The sequence below is a fragment of the Oryctolagus cuniculus genome, chromosome 12 (assembly GCF_964237555.1).
Source record: "Oryctolagus cuniculus chromosome 12, mOryCun1.1, whole genome shotgun sequence".
Lineage (NCBI taxonomy): Eukaryota > Metazoa > Chordata > Mammalia > Lagomorpha > Leporidae > Oryctolagus > Oryctolagus cuniculus.
In genome coordinates this window covers 31,453,980-31,473,338 of record NC_091443.1, presented here as the reverse complement: position 1 = coordinate 31,473,338, position 19,359 = coordinate 31,453,980, and the positions used below count along the sequence as shown (strand labels likewise).

The 19,359-nt window shown below is 40.5% G+C and overlaps 1 protein-coding gene and 2 pseudogenes across 1 annotated transcript; 2 read left to right on the top strand and 1 right to left on the bottom strand.

The window, feature by feature from the left end:
• Positions 1-4,457: 4,457 nt before the first annotated feature.
• On the bottom strand, positions 4,458-7,153 carry FSCB (fibrous sheath CABYR binding protein). Its single transcript, XM_002717972.4, has one exon. The coding sequence runs from the start codon at positions 6,933-6,935 to the stop codon at positions 4,632-4,634; it is 2,304 nt and encodes a 767-aa protein (XP_002718018.1). The 5' UTR covers positions 6,936-7,153; the 3' UTR covers positions 4,458-4,631.
• A 122-nt stretch (positions 7,154-7,275) lies between these two features.
• LOC100353199 (epidermal growth factor receptor substrate 15-like 1 pseudogene) lies at positions 7,276-12,402 on the top strand (annotated as a pseudogene).
• Positions 12,403-12,432: 30 nt separating this feature from the next.
• LOC138843149 (epidermal growth factor receptor substrate 15-like 1 pseudogene) lies at positions 12,433-13,984 on the top strand (annotated as a pseudogene).
• The last annotated feature ends 5,375 nt before the right edge of the window (positions 13,985-19,359 follow it).

Genomic DNA, 19,359 nt, shown 5'->3' with positions numbered 1-19,359 from the left:
AGAACACTATCTGATTTCAATATTTGTTATAAATCTGTTGTCAAAACAGTGTTGAACTGATATAAAAACAAAGATATCAATGGAACAAAATGAAGTACAAAAAGACACAATTTGGTCAACTAATATTCAATAAAGGCTCCAAGGAAATTCAATGAAAACAAGATAATCATTTAAACAAATGGTGCTGGGACAAGGGGTTACCCATAAGTCTAAAAAGTAAATTAACTTCATAACTTTCCTCACATCACATTAAAAAAATGAACAATACAGTCTGGACCTAAGTATAATAGCCTAAGTTTAATAATGTTCTGTGTAATATATAAAACAATGAAATACCCAGAAGGAAACATAAAAAGAAATCTTGACAATGCTCAGTTTGGTAAATATTCTTAAATATTACACAAAAAAAGCAAATGAGTATGCTTCACCAAAGAAGATAAGTAGGTAGCAAATAAACACATTAAAGGATGCCCAAAGTCCTTATCCATTAGGGAAATACACATTAGAATTACAAGGAGACATTATATTATTCCCACTAGAGTAGCTAAAATGAAAATGATTGACTACACCAAGTACTAACAAGAATATAGGACAACAGCAGATAGAATATAAAATTGTACATGATTCTGAAAAACAGGTTGGCAATTTTTTTAGTTAAACATCCCCAACACACAACCTAGCCATTCTCTTCTTAGGTAATTTCTCAAGAGAAATCTAAACATATGTCCATACAAAGACACATACATGAACGTTTATGACAGCCTTATCCATAGTAACTATAGAAAATACAATATTTATATAACAGAATACAAATACACTACTATATTCTATTTACATAAAAGTCCAGAATACAAAAACAGTATAAAAATGAAACTTATATCTTACGATTTGATTACTGTTCATAGGCCTTGTCTATATTCCTCTGGAACGGTGATGTTTCTACTTTTTACTTGAACATTATTGTTAGTGATACGCTAAACCTGTGATTGAAAGTAAACTGAAAAAACATTTTTTTCAGATATATTTATTTGAAAGGCAGAATTACAAAGAGAGTATAAGAGACAGAGAGAGAAAGGTCTTCCATCTGCTGGTTCACTCCCCAAATAGCTGCAATGGCCAGGCTGTTATCAGACAAAATCCAGGAGCCTGGAGATTCTTCCGGGTCTCCCAAGCACTTAGGCCGTCTTCTGTTTCCTTCCCACAAGCATTAGTAGGGAGCTGGATGGGAAGTGGAACAGCCAGGACTCTGACCAGCACTCATGTGGAATATTGGTGTCACAGGCAGTGACCTTGTCTGTTATGCCACAACATTGGCCACAGTAAATTGAAATTGTTATTACAAAAATTAAAGGAGAAAAAGAAAGGAAAGAAGGTGGATTGATGGAGGGAGGGAAGTATGGCTGTCTTCTTAGAAGAGTATCTATGAAATACACGAAATCTGTTCTCTATATATCAATAAAAATTTAAATACAAAATAATATATAGTGACAGAAAACACATGTGACTGGGGGCTATGTCTTGGGTGTGGAGGTGGGCATAGAGAAAAAAAGTTATGAGTGGTCATGATGGGAACTTTTGAGTAATGACTATATTCACTATCTTGATTATGGTGATGATTTCACAATTATACAGGATGCTAAACTCATCAAACTGTAGGATTAAAATAAAGGCAATTGTTGTGTTACATTATACTTTAGTAAACCTATTTTTTAAATGGATTTTTAAAATCTTACTCCTAGCAGTCTAATGTCATTCTTACATTAGGTAGAAAATATTCTGTGTATATATTCCTATTCATCCTGAATCTTTGCCAGCACCTGATTTTGAAAATCAAAATCTCCCTATTTTCCTGTTCTAGCTATTCAAAATATTTTCATACTTATATCTGTCTCTCCAAAATCAGTGTTTCCTATCCTAAATTTCCACAGCTATCTCTGCTATAATTTACATCTACAATTCTCTTGATTCCAAAACCTTCAAAACATATTTTACTGTATACAGACTATTTTTATCCATTTGGACTATGCCATAAGCTCTACCTCAGCAATAGCTCAATTCCACCTTTCAACCGTGAAAAGTTCTCTAGTGTTACCAGTTGATAAATTCCTTTTTTATTATACATACTCTCACTCTAATATAGTTCTGAATTTTCATGATTTATGGATTTAAAAAGAAAAACAACAGAATGGAGAATCAAATAAAAGTTTTAACACTTCTTCAGAAAACCAAGTTTAACTAGATTTAAGTATCTCAGAAAACATAAAATGGAAAGAATTTGCAAATTTCAAAATGCAACATTCATTCTACATAGTCTAGAATAAAGTTTCTCAAACTTAAATCTTTAATACACAAAAGACACAAAAGAGGATGCTACAATTTTTGGGACATGCTCAGGCTGACTTGCCCCAAGTGGTGGAGTTGGAAGCATACCAGGGGATTCCAATTCAATCCCATCGAGGTGGCATGTACCAATGCCATCTCACTGTTCCAGGTGATCAGTTTCAGTTCACAGTTGGTCATGGTGGAGGGACTGGGAGTCAAAGGGAGCACATAGACAAGTCTAGTACCTGCTAACGCTAACCGATGGAGTAAATAAAGGGGAGAGTGATCCAACATGGGAAGTGAGATACTCAGCAGACTCATAGAATGGCAGATGTCCTAAATAGCACTCTGGCCTCAGAATCAGCCCTAAAGGCATTCGGAGCTGGCTGAAAAGCTCATGAGAGTATTTCAGGCATGGAAAGCCAAGACACTCTGGCAAAAGATCTCTGCGAGTGAGATCCCAGTGGGAAGAACAGGTCATCAAAGAAGGAGGTACCTTTCTATGAAGGGAGGAGAGAACCTCCACTTTGACTATGACATTGTCTAAACAAGATAAGAGTCAGAGAACTCGGAGGGCTTCCATAGCCTTGGAAACTCATGACTGGAGCATAGGGAGATTACTGATGCCATAGACAGGAGTGTCAATTGGTAAAGTCAACAACAGGAGTCACTGTGCACTTACTCCTCATGTAGGATCTCTGTCCTTAATGTGCTATGCATTGAGATTTAATGCTATAACGAGTACTCAAACAATATATTTCACTTTGTGTTTCTATGGGGGTGCAAACTGTTGAAATCCTTACTTAATGCATACTAAACTGATCCTCTGTAAAAAAAAAAAAAAAAGAAATTATCAATTCCCAACTTGACTCTCACTGGGATTAAACATGACAATAGGTCTGCTCTGATTTCATCATCATTTAAAAAAAATCATCTATTATTTTTCACTTTATGTTTCTGTGTGGGAGCAAACTGTTGAAATCCTTACTTAATGTATACTAAGCTGATCTTCTGTATATTAAGATAATTGAAAATGAATCTTGATGTGAATGGAAGGGGAGAGGGAGTGGGAAAGGGGAGGGTTGTGGGTGGGAGGGACGGTATGGGGGGGAAGCCATTGTAATCCATAAGTCGTACTTTGGAAATTTATATGCATTAAATAAAAGTTTAAAAAAAATTCTAAAAAATTCACTTGGTTACTAAAGTAATTAAGAATTTGACCCAAAAAATGTTATAATTAAAAGACAATGGCTAGCAAAGTGTTGAATCATTAGCATGTTCAGTAAACAGAGAAATACAATGACCAAATAAAAAATTTTGTAAGAGAATCATCTCAACATTTTAGCACATTGTAACTGATTTGTAGCTAGATAAAATATTTTCATAGAAGTTGTCATAAACATAGAAATCTAGAGGTTCTTCGATAACAGACATAGAAAATACTTAAGATTCTGCTAACCTTTGAAACTCTTTAAAGTCTTTAATACTTTATACTATAGTAATCCAATTTTATCTTAAGTTTTTCTTCATAACAAGTTCAGTATACAGAAAACCTAAGCCATGCTTCCAAAGGACTCATTACATTTTCATTGGAAATGAAATGAAAACTATACAGGGATATACCTTCCAGGCCATCTGAGCATAGTTCTTTATATTTACATACCTTTTTAAAATACTTCATCTATGACCATCTTTATTTCACTAGAATGAAGATTTTTGTAAAGGAAATAAGTTTCCCTGTCTAGACATTGAAATGTAAAATATGCAAAAGTACAGGAGAGAACATTTAGATTGAAACCAGGAAAGTAATGCTTGTCTCAGAAGAAACTGAATGGAAAGAGAAAAGGAAATGAGATGAATTATAATAAGTAGAACATTTTAAGTTTAGCTATGTGACTAAAACTCAAAATTTAAGGTAGATAACAGATTTCAGGAAAGAGGCATCTCCAATAGAAGCAATCTGTATTTATGAAGCAAAGCAGACAAAAAAAAAATATGGATGCAGAGCAGACTCTGTCCTTGTCAATGGTTTACTATAGAAAGGTATTCTGAGCAATGATTCAATCATAAACTTACTTCATTTCAAAATACGTATTTTTCCGTGCTATAAATTTGAATGAAAATAATACAAGTAATTCTGAACTACTGTAGATTTTATTGCTCATTTTCCAACTTAATTTCAAGTACTTGAGTTCCCTTCATTTGCCCTGTTCACAAAGCTACTTGCAAATGCCTACACTTCTCTGAAGGATGTACTTGCAGAACCTTACAATTTTCTCATTGCATCTTCTTTGAGACCAGACCATGGCTCAGGAGGAAGCATTTTTTATTTCTACACGAATGACGCCCTCTACTTCAATAGTGGGAATCACCATGTCTTTGGTATTAGAAAAATCTTCAGGAACAGGATCCACTTTTGAAGCATCTTCAGATTTTTTATCAGCTTTCAAATCATCTGACCCTTTTCCACCTGCAGTGCCTGTGACCAAGGGAGATTGCAATTCAGTTTGCACATTCTCTACCAGAGCCTCATCTGCAGAGTTTTGGTCCACTGGCTGTGGAATTTCAGCAGGGATCTCGTCGACAGGAGCCTTCTCAGCAGATGGGGGCTGAAATTCAGGAGTGGCCTCATCAGTGGGTGGAAACGGAGCTTCGGCAGAGGCCTCTTCCGCGGGGACTGCCTCTGCTCCTGGAGCCTGTGCGTCATGCGGCGCCTCTTCTCTGGTCGCCTCACCTGTCAGAGACGGAACTTCAGCAGGGCCCTCTTCAGCTGGTGGCGACAGAACTCCCGCCAAGGCCTCTCCTGCTGGGGCGTGCTCAGCTGACAGGATCTGAACTTCTTCAGAGATTTCATCTTCAGCAGCCTCGTCGGCTGGTGGAGACGGAACTTCGTCAGGGATCTGTTCTCCAGGAGCCGATGGAGCCTGAGTGCCAGCAGAGGCCTCTTCTATGGGAGCCCTCTCATCTAGTGGCGCCTGAGCTTCAGCAGGGCCCTCGTCAGCAGGCACCTCCTCCCCCGGTGGAGACTGACTCTCAGCAGGGATTTCGTCAGCAGGGCCGTCTTCTGCAGTAGCCTCTTCAGATAGCGGAGCCTGAATTTCAGCCAAGGCCTCTCCCGTGGGAGCTTCTGCAGCTGCTGCAGACCAAGTTTCAGGAGCAGCCTCTTCTTCTACGGACGTCTCCTCAGCTGCAGGAAGCCGAGCTTCATCAGGGGTCTCTTCCATGGGTGCCTCCTCAGCCTGGAGAGGCTCAGCTTCAGCAGGACCCGCCTCGGCGGATGGGGGCTGAAGCTCAGGAGGAACCTCTTCGGCAAGAGCCGCCTCAGCAGGTGGGGACTGAGCTGTAGGAGGGGCCTCTTCAAGGTCATCCTCAGCTGATGGAGACTGAACTTGAGCAGGGGTCTCTTCTTCAGGGGCTACTTCCACAGAGGTACCTTCCTCAGGACCCTCTTCAGCGGGTGGAGACTGCACGTCAGCAGGAGTGGGCTCTACCTCAGCTGGAATATCTTCAAGGGTATCCTCAGGGGGTTGAGGCTGGACATCAACAGGAGATTCTTCGACTGATATAGGTGGTTCCTCAGCAGGAGGTCTCTCAGCTGGTGGCCCATCTGCACCGGTCTCTTCAGCTGGAGGCAGTGTTTGGACAGGGGTCTCCTCCGCGGGGCTAGGCTCTGCTTCAGCTATGGCCTCCTCAGCTGGTGGAGGCTGCACTTCACCATGTGCCATCTCTACAATGGGAAGATGCAATTCACTGCGGACTTTTTGCACTGGTGGAACCCCCATTGCCTCAAAAGAAGCCTCTTCTACAACAACTGTAGTTCCCTCTTGCCTAAATTCATCTTCTAAAGGTACTACAGTAGCTTCTGCAGGTACCTGAGTAAAAGAAGATCTGCTGGCACTTTTCTGCCTAATTTCTTCACTGCTACTTGTTGCTGGTTGAAATTCAGGATGTTCACCAGCAAAAATCTTTCCTGAGGATATAAACTTCTGGACACCTTCCTTTGACCTTGTAAAAGAACTGCTTGGCTTGGAAATAACCATTATTTGTGAATCACTAAAGCATGTCTGCTGCTCCTTGTCCACTTTCTCTTTGGGTGGAATGTTCAATATGGTCCAGTCTCCAGTACAACTGGTCTGCTGAGATCTGTCTATTTTTTGATGAATTGAGTGTCTGCTTGATGGAATTTCTACTTCTTGAGCACTGTCTTGCAATTCAGAGGCTGCTTCTCCCTCGCTGGTTGGCTTTTCATCAGGTACTACCATCTCATCAATGAGTTTGATTTCTTTTTCCTCCTCTATGAGGGTGTCTGTCTGCAGCGATCTATCAGTCATTTCCTGACCACGCTTTCTCTTCATCCAAGTTTGTTGAAGTTGGGAAGATACTCTAATAGACTCATATTCTTTGGCACCATAGTTGCCTTTGCATCCAGAAATATTACCAATACTGAGAGTAGCTTTGGGGCCAGATGACTGTGGCATGGCCAGGTGTTTCTTTTTCTCTATCACTTCTGTCTGCTGTGATTTGTCTACCATTGGTTGGCTAGGTCGTCTTCTCTTTCGAATTTCTTGCCTCCCTACAGAGATAGGCTGATCAGATTCATCAATTTCTTCCATTTCTAAGAATTGTGAATTTGAGATATAATGATCTTCAAATAACTAATCATCAAGAATAACAAATGTATCAAGTGGTTAAGTCTTGCCTTCCTTCATTAAGTGTTCATATGTTGAGCTCCCTCAGAAAAAGGTAATCCATAAATTATTGAAAACTGTACTACGCTCTTGTTGGATCCCATCTTATTCAGTAATCATCTTTCTTGTTTAGTATCTAACTAAATAGAAGGTTTAGTTGTAGAATTTTCCCTCAGGAGTCTATGACATCACAGCCAATTCTCCCTACAAGGTTCTGTTAGTAGTATTCCCAAAACTTTTTAAATTTGGTATATATTTGTAGGCAATGGCTGAAAAGCAGACTCTACTTTTTGAAATAAAGTATTTGTCCACCAAAGAATCATCAAGTAAACAATAGCAATGCTACCTTCCAATTAATTAAGTTGATGCTTTTAAACATTCAATTCTGTTTTTTCATCCTAATATCATAGATACTTATAATGCAGAACTCAGAATGCAGCAGCCTATTTTCAATTGTTGGATAAAACAACTAACACATGTGTGGTAATGTTCTACCAACGTATGCATATATACTTAGAAGAACGTTAATATTTTTCCAAAGACTTTTGAGTCCTAACATTCATCTCCATGCAAGCTCCTTTCCTATGTCCTTATTCTCCAGTAACTACAACCACTTTGTATCAAAAATAAGAAGACATGTTTTCCTTCTCAAGAAACTTATTTTTTATTTTCAATTCTCAAAAAAAAAAAAAGTTCCACCTAAAGATTGCCAAATGAAAGAATAAGTCTATGTCAAGTGAAATGGAATGCATCTTTCGAGGCAATCTGTCGCTCCCCCTCTTCATGGAGGAACGACACTAAACCTTGCCGAGGCTTCATATCCGAGTCACGGCACCATTATGTCGCTCCCCCTCTTCATGGAGGAACGACACAGGACCCTGCGCTGTTCTTTCGTCTGCTTGGCCCTCCCCGGGTTTGCTGCTGGTTCTTCCCGGGTTGGCTACTATCCCTTCCACCTCCGTGGAAGGGCAGTTCCCCCTGGCCGCATTCCCCACTTCCGCAGGGGAGCGGCACACCGCCGGCCGGTTCTCTCGGGGGCTGCACGGGTTCCCTTAGATGTTCCCCATAGATGTTCCTGGTGCATGCCGTCTCTCTCCTCCTTTATAGTCCTCCTCCGCCAATCCTAACTCGGCTGCCCACACGCCGAGTACGCTGCTCTCCTCCAATCAGTAGCAAGTCCTGCAGCTTGTCAAGTTGGTGAGAGGCAGCTGTGCGGAAGCTGTTTACTTCTCTCCCAGCGCCATATTGTGGGAGAGCAGATGCATAGAATAAGTCTTAATTCCAGTAACTCAGTCTAGTCCGGTTTGCTCCCCACAGTGGGAGAGCAGATGCATAGAATAAGTCTTAATTCCAGTAACTCAGTCTAGTCCGGTTTGCTCCCCACAGTGGGAGAGCAGATGCATAGAATAAGTCTTAATTCCAGTAACTCAGTCTAGTCTGGTTTGCTCCCCACACAATCACTGTAGACTCTTAAATAACCACATGGAGCAGAATCCCCCACTGTAGATAAGAACTTTAAACTGAAGCTTTGAAAAAGAGGAACATCAGTCAATCAGATCATAGATAAAATTATTTGGATTTAGAATACAGATAAAACAAGCTCATAGCATAGAAAAAATGGTTAAAACCAAAGTGCTTTAGTCTGAGGAAAGTAAAAGAGGAGAAAATAGACTTTTAAAATATAGTCTCAGGAAACAAAGTAATAAACATATGCTAAGTAATATTTATGACTTCATTAATCTGGAAATATTTTAAATTTCTTTATGTTACATTGCCCCTTAGAAAACACAAAAGTGAATTGAATAATTTTCCTTATTTTACATGCTTTAGTATTTTGGGGCTGAATATTTGTGCCACTCCTCCCAAATTCATAAATTTAAACCTAACACCCAGTGTTGTGGTATTAGGAGGTGGGAGGGTCTTAAGTGATAAAGATGCAGCCCTCCTGAATGGGGTTAATGCCCTTATCAGAAGAGTCCCAAGACAGCTTATTTCTGTCTCTGCCCTCCAATAGCTGAGGAAACAACTAGAAGGTAAATATTTACAAAATAGGAAACAGGATCCTCACCAAACACTGGATCTGCCAGAATCTTGATCTTAATTTTCCCAGCCTCCACAGTGTGACAAATAAATGCTTGTTCTTTAAGTTACTAAGTCTAGGGTTATAGGGCCCAAAATGACTAAGACAATTGATCATAATGTCAGAAGATTATCTTAGCCAAATATATAAGTTCTGTTCCCATTCATGGATCCAGAACCATAAAACAGCTCCTGTCTCTTGGCAGTGCTCAGGGAATATTTGTTGAGTGCAACTGGGGGAAACTTGATTGGAAAAGATGCTGCTCCTGCAGATTAACCTGTTGTGGTTCATTTTTGTCTGTTCTGCACCACTGGGTCCTATATTTCTAATATGTAAGGAAGTTAAAAATATTCACTTTATAAAGAAATTGACACAGGTTTTAATCAGACTGCTCTGATTTGAAAATTGTGTAATCAACCTCTGTGGTATGCTGTTCCTCTTAGCCATATATGTGAAATATTGTATGTGTATTTTGTAGTCAAGTTTCTGACATTTCATTTAATATCTTCAAAGTCTATCTTAGGTCAATTTGTAACAAGAAATAAATCTCCAAACCAACATTGCTTTAATTAGTTTAAAAAATTACATGTATTGGATTAATTTTGCTCCCTCAACTTGAGTATGATTCTTCCATATGCCCTTAAAAAAACTGAATTGCCAATTTAAGATAAATTTTAAATTTTCAATACTAGATATTTACATTTCCCTTCCAACAGATATCTAAGAATTTTATCATAATCGAACACTAAACTCTCACAGTAAACTCCCATTTACTCACAAAATAAATTGGAAATACAATCAATTTTTAAATCACTAAATATTCCAAATACAAATATGAAGGATTTCATGGAGCTGTTTCTCATTCTATTTCTTAAAACTCATGGATGCTCCTTTTGCTCTGCTGATCTAACAAAACTATATTACTTTTACTCAATTATTCAACTTTTATCTGACATTATGGAAACCTCACATGATTCAGATCTCTTCCGTTCACTTGCTTCTGACCTGTGATGGGTTGAATTGGGTCTCCCAAAAAAGATAAGTCCTAATCCAGCACCCAACAAGACTTTATCTGGAAATAAAGTATTTGCAGAGTAATCATATTAAGAAGAGGAAAATTAGACAGAGATACATAGAGATAATGGCCATGTAAAAAATGTGGCAGAGGCTGGAGTTAGGCTCCCACACAGGAAGGGAAGTCTTGAACTACCAAAAGCTGGATGAAGCAATGAAGGATCCTCCTCTAAAAGCTTCACAGGGAGCCTGGTCCTGCCATCACCTTCATTTGCAGTTCCCAGGCTCCAGAAGTGGAAGAAAATTAATTTATGTTGTTTTAACTCAGTCTGTGATACTTTCTTAGGACAATCTTGGGGAACTAATACATCTTCCTTTCATAGTACCATGATTCTAACTCCTGCCTGGCAAAATTCTGATTCTTTCTTAATCTCTAGTTTCTGTATTTCTGATTCAAATTTCACATCTGGCTCCATACCACATTTGACTTATTTTTAAAATAAAAAACCAGAAAAGAATGTACTAAATGCCCTCTTACCTGATTATTTGCATTTAATTTTACCAAAAATGAATTTGCTGAGTAGCATTTAATTTCATTATGATTCTAATGACTTTGGAAGCTATTATTTAAAGATGGCAGAAATGCTTCAAATTAATATGGACCACATATCTCAACTGTGACCCATACTGCTTTGTTCTTAAGTGAACAGATCAGGAAGATGAAACCTACAAAAGTGTCCATTAGATGTAACAACCAAAAGGTCATTGATAATTTTATTAAGGGTAATCCCAGTTGATGAGTGAGGTTAGGAGCCATAAAAATTAAATCTCTGTACATTAAAAATAAAGTCAGGCATTTAATTTAGTCATTAAGATGTCAGTTAAGACACTTGTATCTCATATCAGAGTGCCTGAGTTTGATTCCCCAGCTCCATATCCTTACTCCAACTTCCTGCGTATATGTACACTGCTAGGCAGCAAGTGAAAGCTCAACTAGTTGGTTCCTGTTACTCATGTGGAAGACCTGGGTGGGTTCCTGTCTCCAGGCTTTGGCCCTCTGGCTGTTGCAAGCATTTGGGGTATGAACCAGAGTATGGGAGATATCCCTGTTGGTCTGCCTTTCAAACAAATAAAAATTTCAAACAAATGCAATAAGAAACTAAGAAAAGTGCAAAATATCACATGAACAAGAGGTATCCTTAATATCCAAAGACCTTTCAAATGAATAAAATAACAAAATAGAAAAACAAAGGCATCAATAGATATTTTATAAAAGAAAAATTAATGATCCTGAATACCCTGAGCCTGAATCTGTGAGAAGACAACAGTGCCACTCAGCTTCCTCTCCCGATTGGTTCACACTAGATTGAAATTCATTGTGGCTGGTGCCACGGCTCCATAGGCTAATCCTCTGCCTGCGGCGCCACACCCTGGGTTCTAGTCCCGGTTGGGGCACCAGATTCTGTCCCGGTTGCCCCTCTTCCAGGCCAGCTCTCTGCTGTGGCCTGGGAGTGCAATGGAGGATGGCCCAGGTCCTTGGGCCCTACACCCGCATGGGAAACCAGGAGAAGTACCTGGCTCCTGGCTTCGGATCAGCGCAATGTGCCGGCCGCAGCGCGCCAGCCGCAGCAGCCATTGGAGGGTGAACCAACGGCAAAGGAAGACCTTTCTCTCTGTCTCTCTCTCACACTGTCCACTCTGCCTGTCAAAATAAACAAATAAATAAAAGGAAAAAGAAAAAAATTCATTGTATGAATCATTACAAGCAGGGAGATCCAGAACATATGGGGCAAGTGAATCTGTGCTTTTACTATAGAAGTCTGGGGTCCTACACATAATCCTTGGTTTCTAGTTCTTGGCAGACTCAGACAGGTTTCTATGTTACACTGAGACTGGTGACCTCTGCCCAGAAGAGCCACCAAGACATTTTGATTATCTGCATGTGAACATGCCGGCACAGCTTCCACAATATAAGCAACCCCATGATGGTCATGCTACATTCAGCAGAGGCCCACTGTGCTGTGAGGGTTGAAAAAAAAACAGGCAAAATGTGATGGAATTTTAAAAAATGTCTTCCTCATCAATGGCTTGCTCTGCAGAGACAAGGTCAAGCTAGTCCTCACCAATTTCAAAGCTACCTCTTGCTATCCTACATAGCATATAAGACCTTAATGACCATTCACGAGGATGGGCACCTAGAACCAAGTGAGTTTGCTGTGTTCATGTGCTTAGTGCACTGTGCCTGTACCTGAGAAGGAGCCTGTGCCTTCCATACTGTCACGAACCTTCATGCCCTAATAAAAGGAAGGACACGTGTTTCCTAATGCCATGCTCGCCCTGCCCACCAGGCCCTTGCCCAAAGAAAGCCTCTACTCCATGGCATCCCAGGGCAATCTGAACAGCACTGGGAGCTTTTCTCCAGAGTACTGCAACCGACAGGCACAGTCAATGTGAACTTTATGGTGCTGCAGGCAGACGATTGGAGGAAACATTCCTGAAGACAGCCTGGACCTGTGCAGCTCTGGGAGTGGCCAGGAGCTGAAGGATTTCTTTTTGCCTCACCCAGGACCGTCTAGCATATATAAGGGCCCTGACTGATAGAAGGTAAACAAGGAACCTCAACAAAGACCAATTCGTGTTAGCTCAATTTCAACCACCTGATTAATAACGGCATCTACCGCACTCCCACCCCAATCCTCTCAGGGACATGAGCCCACCCTTAGAGAGGCATTGCCATCCTTAACAGCTCAAGTTCTCCTGTAACAGGTGAGTTGATGGGTATGAAATGTCTTGATGATATCCACCATGAAATGGCCCAGTTACGGCCAGCGCCGTGGCTCAGTAGGCTAATCCTCTGCCTGCGGCGCTGGCACCCGGGGTTCTAGTCCTGGTCGGGACGCCGGATTCTGTCCCTGTTGCCCCTCTTCCAGGCCAGCTCTCTGCTGTGGCCCGGGAGTGCAGTGGAGGATGGCCCAAGTCCTTGGGCCCTGCACCTGCATGGGAGACCAGGAGGAAGCACCTGGCTCCTGGCTTCGGATGAACGCGGTGCGCTAGCCGCAGCGGCCATTGGAAGGTGAACCAACAGCAAAAGGAAGACCTTTCTCTGTCTCTCTCTCTCACTGTTCACTCTGTCAGAAGGAAAGAAGGAAAGAAAGAAAGAGCCCAGTTACAAAGAGAGAAATGCTCACTGGAACAAGACATGAGAGAAAGAAAAAAGACAATCCAACAGAAAACCAAGGAAGTCCAGGAATTACAAAATTACCTAGACTTGGAAACCAATAGTTTGCAAGAGATAGAAGCTCAGAAAGGAGACTCTCAAGAGATCCTGGAAGAAATGAACACAGAAAGCCAAGATCAGAGATACGCTGAGCAACACCAGGCAGAAGTGCCAAGAGGAGACTAAGCTGATCTCATCGCTGAAGACAGAAATCCACTCTCAGGAATGTGACTTAAAATTCCAGGAGTATGAACTGAACTGGGCAGGACTGGTGCTAAACCTGGTTGCAGCAGGAGGTACGCCAGGTGCAGCAGGGTATTCAAGCTGGCGGAGTCCAGCTGGAGTCCTGCAGCAGGTTTCTGAAGTTCACACAGGACAAAAGCAACCAGGAGGGAAGCAAGTTTTCCTAGTTGCACAGGAGCTGTCAGGAGGGCTCAAGAAGCCTAGAGCAATAGGACCGAACCCTTGTGGGATTCATGGTCCAGCCTGACCAAGCTAGCTCACCTAGGCTGGCAGAGAGGGGAAGGTGTTCAAGCTATCATCAATCCTTTCAGAAACGAAGACTTGTTATTTAATAGCAGCACTCAGGCATTGCATCTAGGTCCTTTCCAGACAGAAGCCCTTCCAAGGCGATCTGTAGCAGATGGACCCTTTGTGAAGTGACAGTGCCAACAGATCCTTTGGGAGAGGGTCCTTTCAAAGAGAGTGATCCCTTCCACAACCCCACCACCAATGCTAAGGAAGAGAGATCCATTTACCTCAGACCCATTCATGATAACCCTTAATTACCTTCAAAGTCCTCATCTGCAGGCCCTTTCAGCTCCTTCTTGGGAGGAACAGGATCCTCAGATGACCCCATTAAAAAGCAAACAAGGCATTTCTATTCCGCCTGCAAATAAACTTGCTCTTCTATGGCCTAAGCCACCCAGAGGTAAAAGTATACCTGTAAGTGGCTTGGTTCTGTGAACTGCTCCCCAGACCCTTGATGTATTCCAGCCACTCAGACTGACGGTAGTGACCTGTCCCCAGATAAAAAGGGGGTAGTGGACCTATTTAGTAGAAAAAACTCATTTGTTCCCCTCTCTTCAAACTCTCTCCTCCAACTTTGCAGACTTTATTTCTTTCACAATGAGCAGCAGCTGACATGAGCCAAGCAGGAAAGCAAAGAAGCAGAGCAGGAGGAGCTGGTACTGGACTTTGCATTGGGCAAGGTGCCCTGCCCACTCTAGAATGGAGCAGACAACTTCACCAAAGGAGAAAGAACAGATGTCTCTGTACACACATGTCACATGGAGACATGCCACTATCACCATATGTCAAGAACTAAGCTGATCAGTGGCTTTCAGTCTCTGGGGAATTCACTTGGGGTACACAAACACAGTTGTGGGAGTCCTCTCCATTGCTGCTGATGATCAGTCTCTCCACAGTGGCATCCCCTGTGGAGTGGTCATTTCCTGCTATTCCTTCCAGAATCTGTATACTACAGATGGATAGCCAACAGGCAGCTATGGCAAGTCCCACTGGATACCCAGGGTCACCAGCCCCAGTCCCTCCTTGCATCAGTGAGACACCCTCCAGGGCAAGGAATGTATTCCTTGTGTAAAATGAAATGTAAATGATGAACATAAAATATTTTTTTTTGACAGGCAGAGTGGACAGTGAGAGAGAGACAGAGAGAAAGGTCTTCCTTTTGCCGTTGGTTCACCCTCCAACGACCCCCGCGGCTGGTGCGCTGCAGGCAGCGCACCGCGCTGATCCGATGGCAGGAGCCAGGTGCTTCTCCTGGTCTCCCATGGGGTGCAGGGCCCAAGCACTTGGGCCATCCTCCACTGCACTCCCTGGCCACAGCAGAGGGCTGGCCTGGAAGAGGGGCAACAGGGACAGAATCCGGCGCCCCGGCCGGGACTAGAACCCGGTGTGCCGGCGCCACAAGGCAGAGGATTAGCCTATTGAGCCGCGGCGCCGGCCTGAACATAAAATATTTTAAGGCAAAAATAAATAAAGAAGCTCACTGCAAACAGTGGGTGCCTCTTTGGTCACCCAGATTCCATGACAGAGTGCCTAGTTTAGTATTCTTTCCTCCCCTTCCAATTGAGCTTTCTGCTAATGCACACACTGGGAGGCAGCAGGTGTTGACTCAAGCACCTGTGTCCTTGCCACACCTGTGTCAGACCCTGATGGAGCTCTGGGATCCTGGCTTCAGCCTGGCCCAGCCTTGGCTGTTGCAGGCAATTGGGAAGTAAAACAGCAGATGGACTCTGACTCTCTCTTCCTCTCTGTCTCCCTTATAAAAACAAATACTTTTTAGATAGACAAAAAGAAATGATCAATATGTAAAAGAGATCAAATTCACTACTAAAGCAAAAAATTAAAATAATACCAATAGAATCTTACCAAGGATTGATTTTAAAGATAATAATCAAAAAATAAGTGCAAGTGCTATGTAATGGATAGTCTCCCACATTACCAGGTAGAATTTGAATGGATATAACCTTTATTCTTAATAGTTTCTAAGTTTTGGTTACTTGTACAACATGATAACTAAAGCTAATAATAACGTCCATACAGCTGAAATTGCTACAGGAATAGTTCTTAAATGTTCTCACCACACACATGCAAATAGTAACTATATGAGATGAAAGGTATGTCAACAGTGGTAATACAGTACACATGTACATCAAAACATTACATTTTACATCTTAAACACACACAGTTTTTATGTCAAAGTACCAACTATCCTTCTCCCAATAAATTTTAGAAACAATTATTCACTCAACAAATATATTTGGAGCACTTGTATATTCCAATGATTATTGCTAGGTATTAGGGAAACAACAGAAAACAAAAGATATTGTTTTCTGCCCTTGAAGTCTATTGAAAGAAACTTGGAGCGATATAAAGTTTTAAAATTATGAAAAGTTGTTAAGTACTGAAAAAGGAGTACACTTTACCTAGGGTAATAGGAGCAGAAGAAATTTGTAGGAGAGAGTACCTAATTGAGAAACCATCCAAAGGAAGCACTTCAGGAAGAAATTTCTATGTTCTAGGGACATTAAGAGTTTGGAGATAGATCTACCATATGACCCAGTAATCCCTCTCCTGGAAATTTACCCAAACCAAATTTACCCAAACCAAATGAAATATGAAGGAATTATCGGCACCACCATGTTCATTACAGCTTAATTTACAATAGCTAAGATTTGGAATCAACCCAGATGCCCAACAACTGATGACTGAATAAAGAAATATGGAATACTACTCAGCAATAATAAAAAATGAAACTCTGTCATTTGCAACAAAGTGCATGCACCCAGAAACCATTGTACTTACTGAAATAAGGCAGTCTCAAAAATGCAAATACCATAAGTTTTCCCTGCATAGGGATGAAATCGACATTTTGAGCATCAATGATTGTTTATGGCCCAGTGGTTTTTTATTATTATTTTTATCTTCTTGCTATTTGTTGAACTCTTTACTTAGTGTAGGATTAATCATATGAGTATAAAGTAAACTGAAAGTTGATCATTGTAAAAAGAGATTAGTAGAGGAAGGAGAAGGAAGAGTGGGAACATGGGCAGGAGCTAGGGTGGGTTGGAAGTATCACTATGTTCCTAAATCTTTATATATGAAATACATAAAATTTGTATAATTTAAATAAAAATTTTAAAAAAGAAATTTTGTAATTAAGGGAAGTGGTATTTGAGGGAAACAAACATAAGTCCTGGAACTGGCCTTATGCACTCTAGACAAGAACAAGCAACTTTGCCAAAAAAGAAAAAGCAGATGTTTCTGTACACACATACTCTGAGTGGCCTGCATTTCACATGGCAACATGCCACAGTCACCATATGTCAAGCAAGAAGCTGATCAGTGATTGATTCGGGGCAGACAAACACAGCTGTGATGAGTCCCTCTCCATTACTGCCAGTGGTGCATCTCTTCAGAGTTGCATCCCCTGTGGAGTGATCATTTCTTGCTACTCCTCCCAGAATCTGTACACCAGACTGAAGAAGTAGATAGGGGTAAGGGCCTAGTCATCAACAGACCCTAATGGTCAACAGGCTTTATCAGAAATTGCTATTGTGTGTTAAATGCTCTAATAAGACACTGAGGGTTTTAAGACTCCTCTCTGACCAAGCACCATGAGTACTAGCAGCACTCAAGTCCTTGTGGTTATGGGACTGAAGTCCCCATTTTTATGCTGTCTGTCAGCTGATTGGCTCTCAGCTCTGAGAGGCTGCCTTCAAGGCCCACATGTGGCCCTCTTTTAAAGTGGCAGCTTGTATTTTCAAAGTCAGCAGGACAATCTAGTTTCAGTGAGTTACAACCAGATCTTCTATAATGCACAGCAATCATAAACATAACTGATAATCCCATCACCTTTGTCATATAGTATGACCTGATTAATATCATTCCATGATATTTACAAGCCCTATTCAAAGTCAAGGAGATAAGATTACCACAGAGAATGAATCCAAGGAGGGGCAGGGATCTTGGAGGTCACCATAGAATTTTGTCTATGGAGATAAGAACAGAATCATGAAAACAAGCTAGAATGCCAGTGAAAAAAGAGGATCCAAGACAAAGCTTTAAAAGAGGAGGAAGGGCTGGAAAAATATTATTACAAATAGGTAATAGGTTGTTTGTAGTGTATATGGAGAAAAGAGGATAATTCTCTGCATTTGGGAGTTGAAATCAATAGGAATTAGTGAATATATCTTATAAATACATACTATATACTAACATGCTCATGGATATATTTATATATCACCTATTTCTATATGTATTATATGTAGAAATGTTTATATACATTTCTAAATACAATTTTTATTTATGTGAACATGTGTGTACATTTTTTTTGTGTATTTATTATATATTACAGATATATGTAATATATCAAACCAGGCTATTTTAGGATGAGACAACTATAAACAATTCAGACTAGCAGTGACAATCCTACAGAACCCTTGAAAATGTACAAAACTGCTGGTTTAAGGCCCAGTATCTGACCCATGGCATCAGGGTTCTCTGTAGCCTCTAATTTTGTACATGTGCAGTTCACATCCATCATTTATCAACTTTGCTGGATCTGCCATAAGCTGGCTATACACCTCTTATATAGGGTAAGTTTATGGTTGAAAAATATATACAGGGTAGGCTTTAGGTTTTTAGGTACAGTTTCTATTATTATTTTACTAGAGGAAACACCTAGAAAACACAACAAATTATAGGATTGAAATAGAAAGATATTAGTTTTTCCTGTGGATATTTTGCAATCCTTCATTTATTTATATAACAAGATGCCATATATATCTCCAGTATTAGCCCAATAAATCAAGTTCTAGACTATATCAGTGAGTGGTGAATTAGTGCAAATTCAAAAAATTTCCTAAAATATTTCACAAAGAGAATCAATATTCATGGTAACTCTTTTTATTCAGAAATATTTTGGTGCCTTCTGAATTTTCAAATTTTAAATTACATATTATATTGGTATCTTCTGTTTATCACCTGATCTTCTCTTCACTCTCTTCTATCCTACACTGTACTGAGTGATCATGAATAGTCATGAAATAAGTAAATGGCCCAAATGGACAACAACAACAGGTGGCCTTGCTTTTTGACCTTAGTTGAATCAGCAAACAGAGTACATTTGGCACTATATCTGATAGAGGCAGAAGAGTGAGGTGGTCCCCCAGCCCCTCTACTGGATTTCTTATAGAATAATCTCTTCATTAGAGATGGCTTTTGCTCCTCCTTAATCTAATCCAAAAATTACATTAGAATAGGAATATATTTCTAACACACTCAACTGCTTTATCCTGTTTAGGAAAAAAAAGGAAAAAATCTAACACAGGAGACTAAAATATTCTTGTGGGCAGCAATTTGCAATCAGTGTATGACCTTAACATTCCTTTCCTTGTTTATACCCCCAGAAAGACCTAACATTTGGTTTGTTCTCTTTTCTTCTACTCCTGGAAAAGTTAACTGGAAAGAGAATTTAACAAAAACATAATCATGTATATACATATATATAA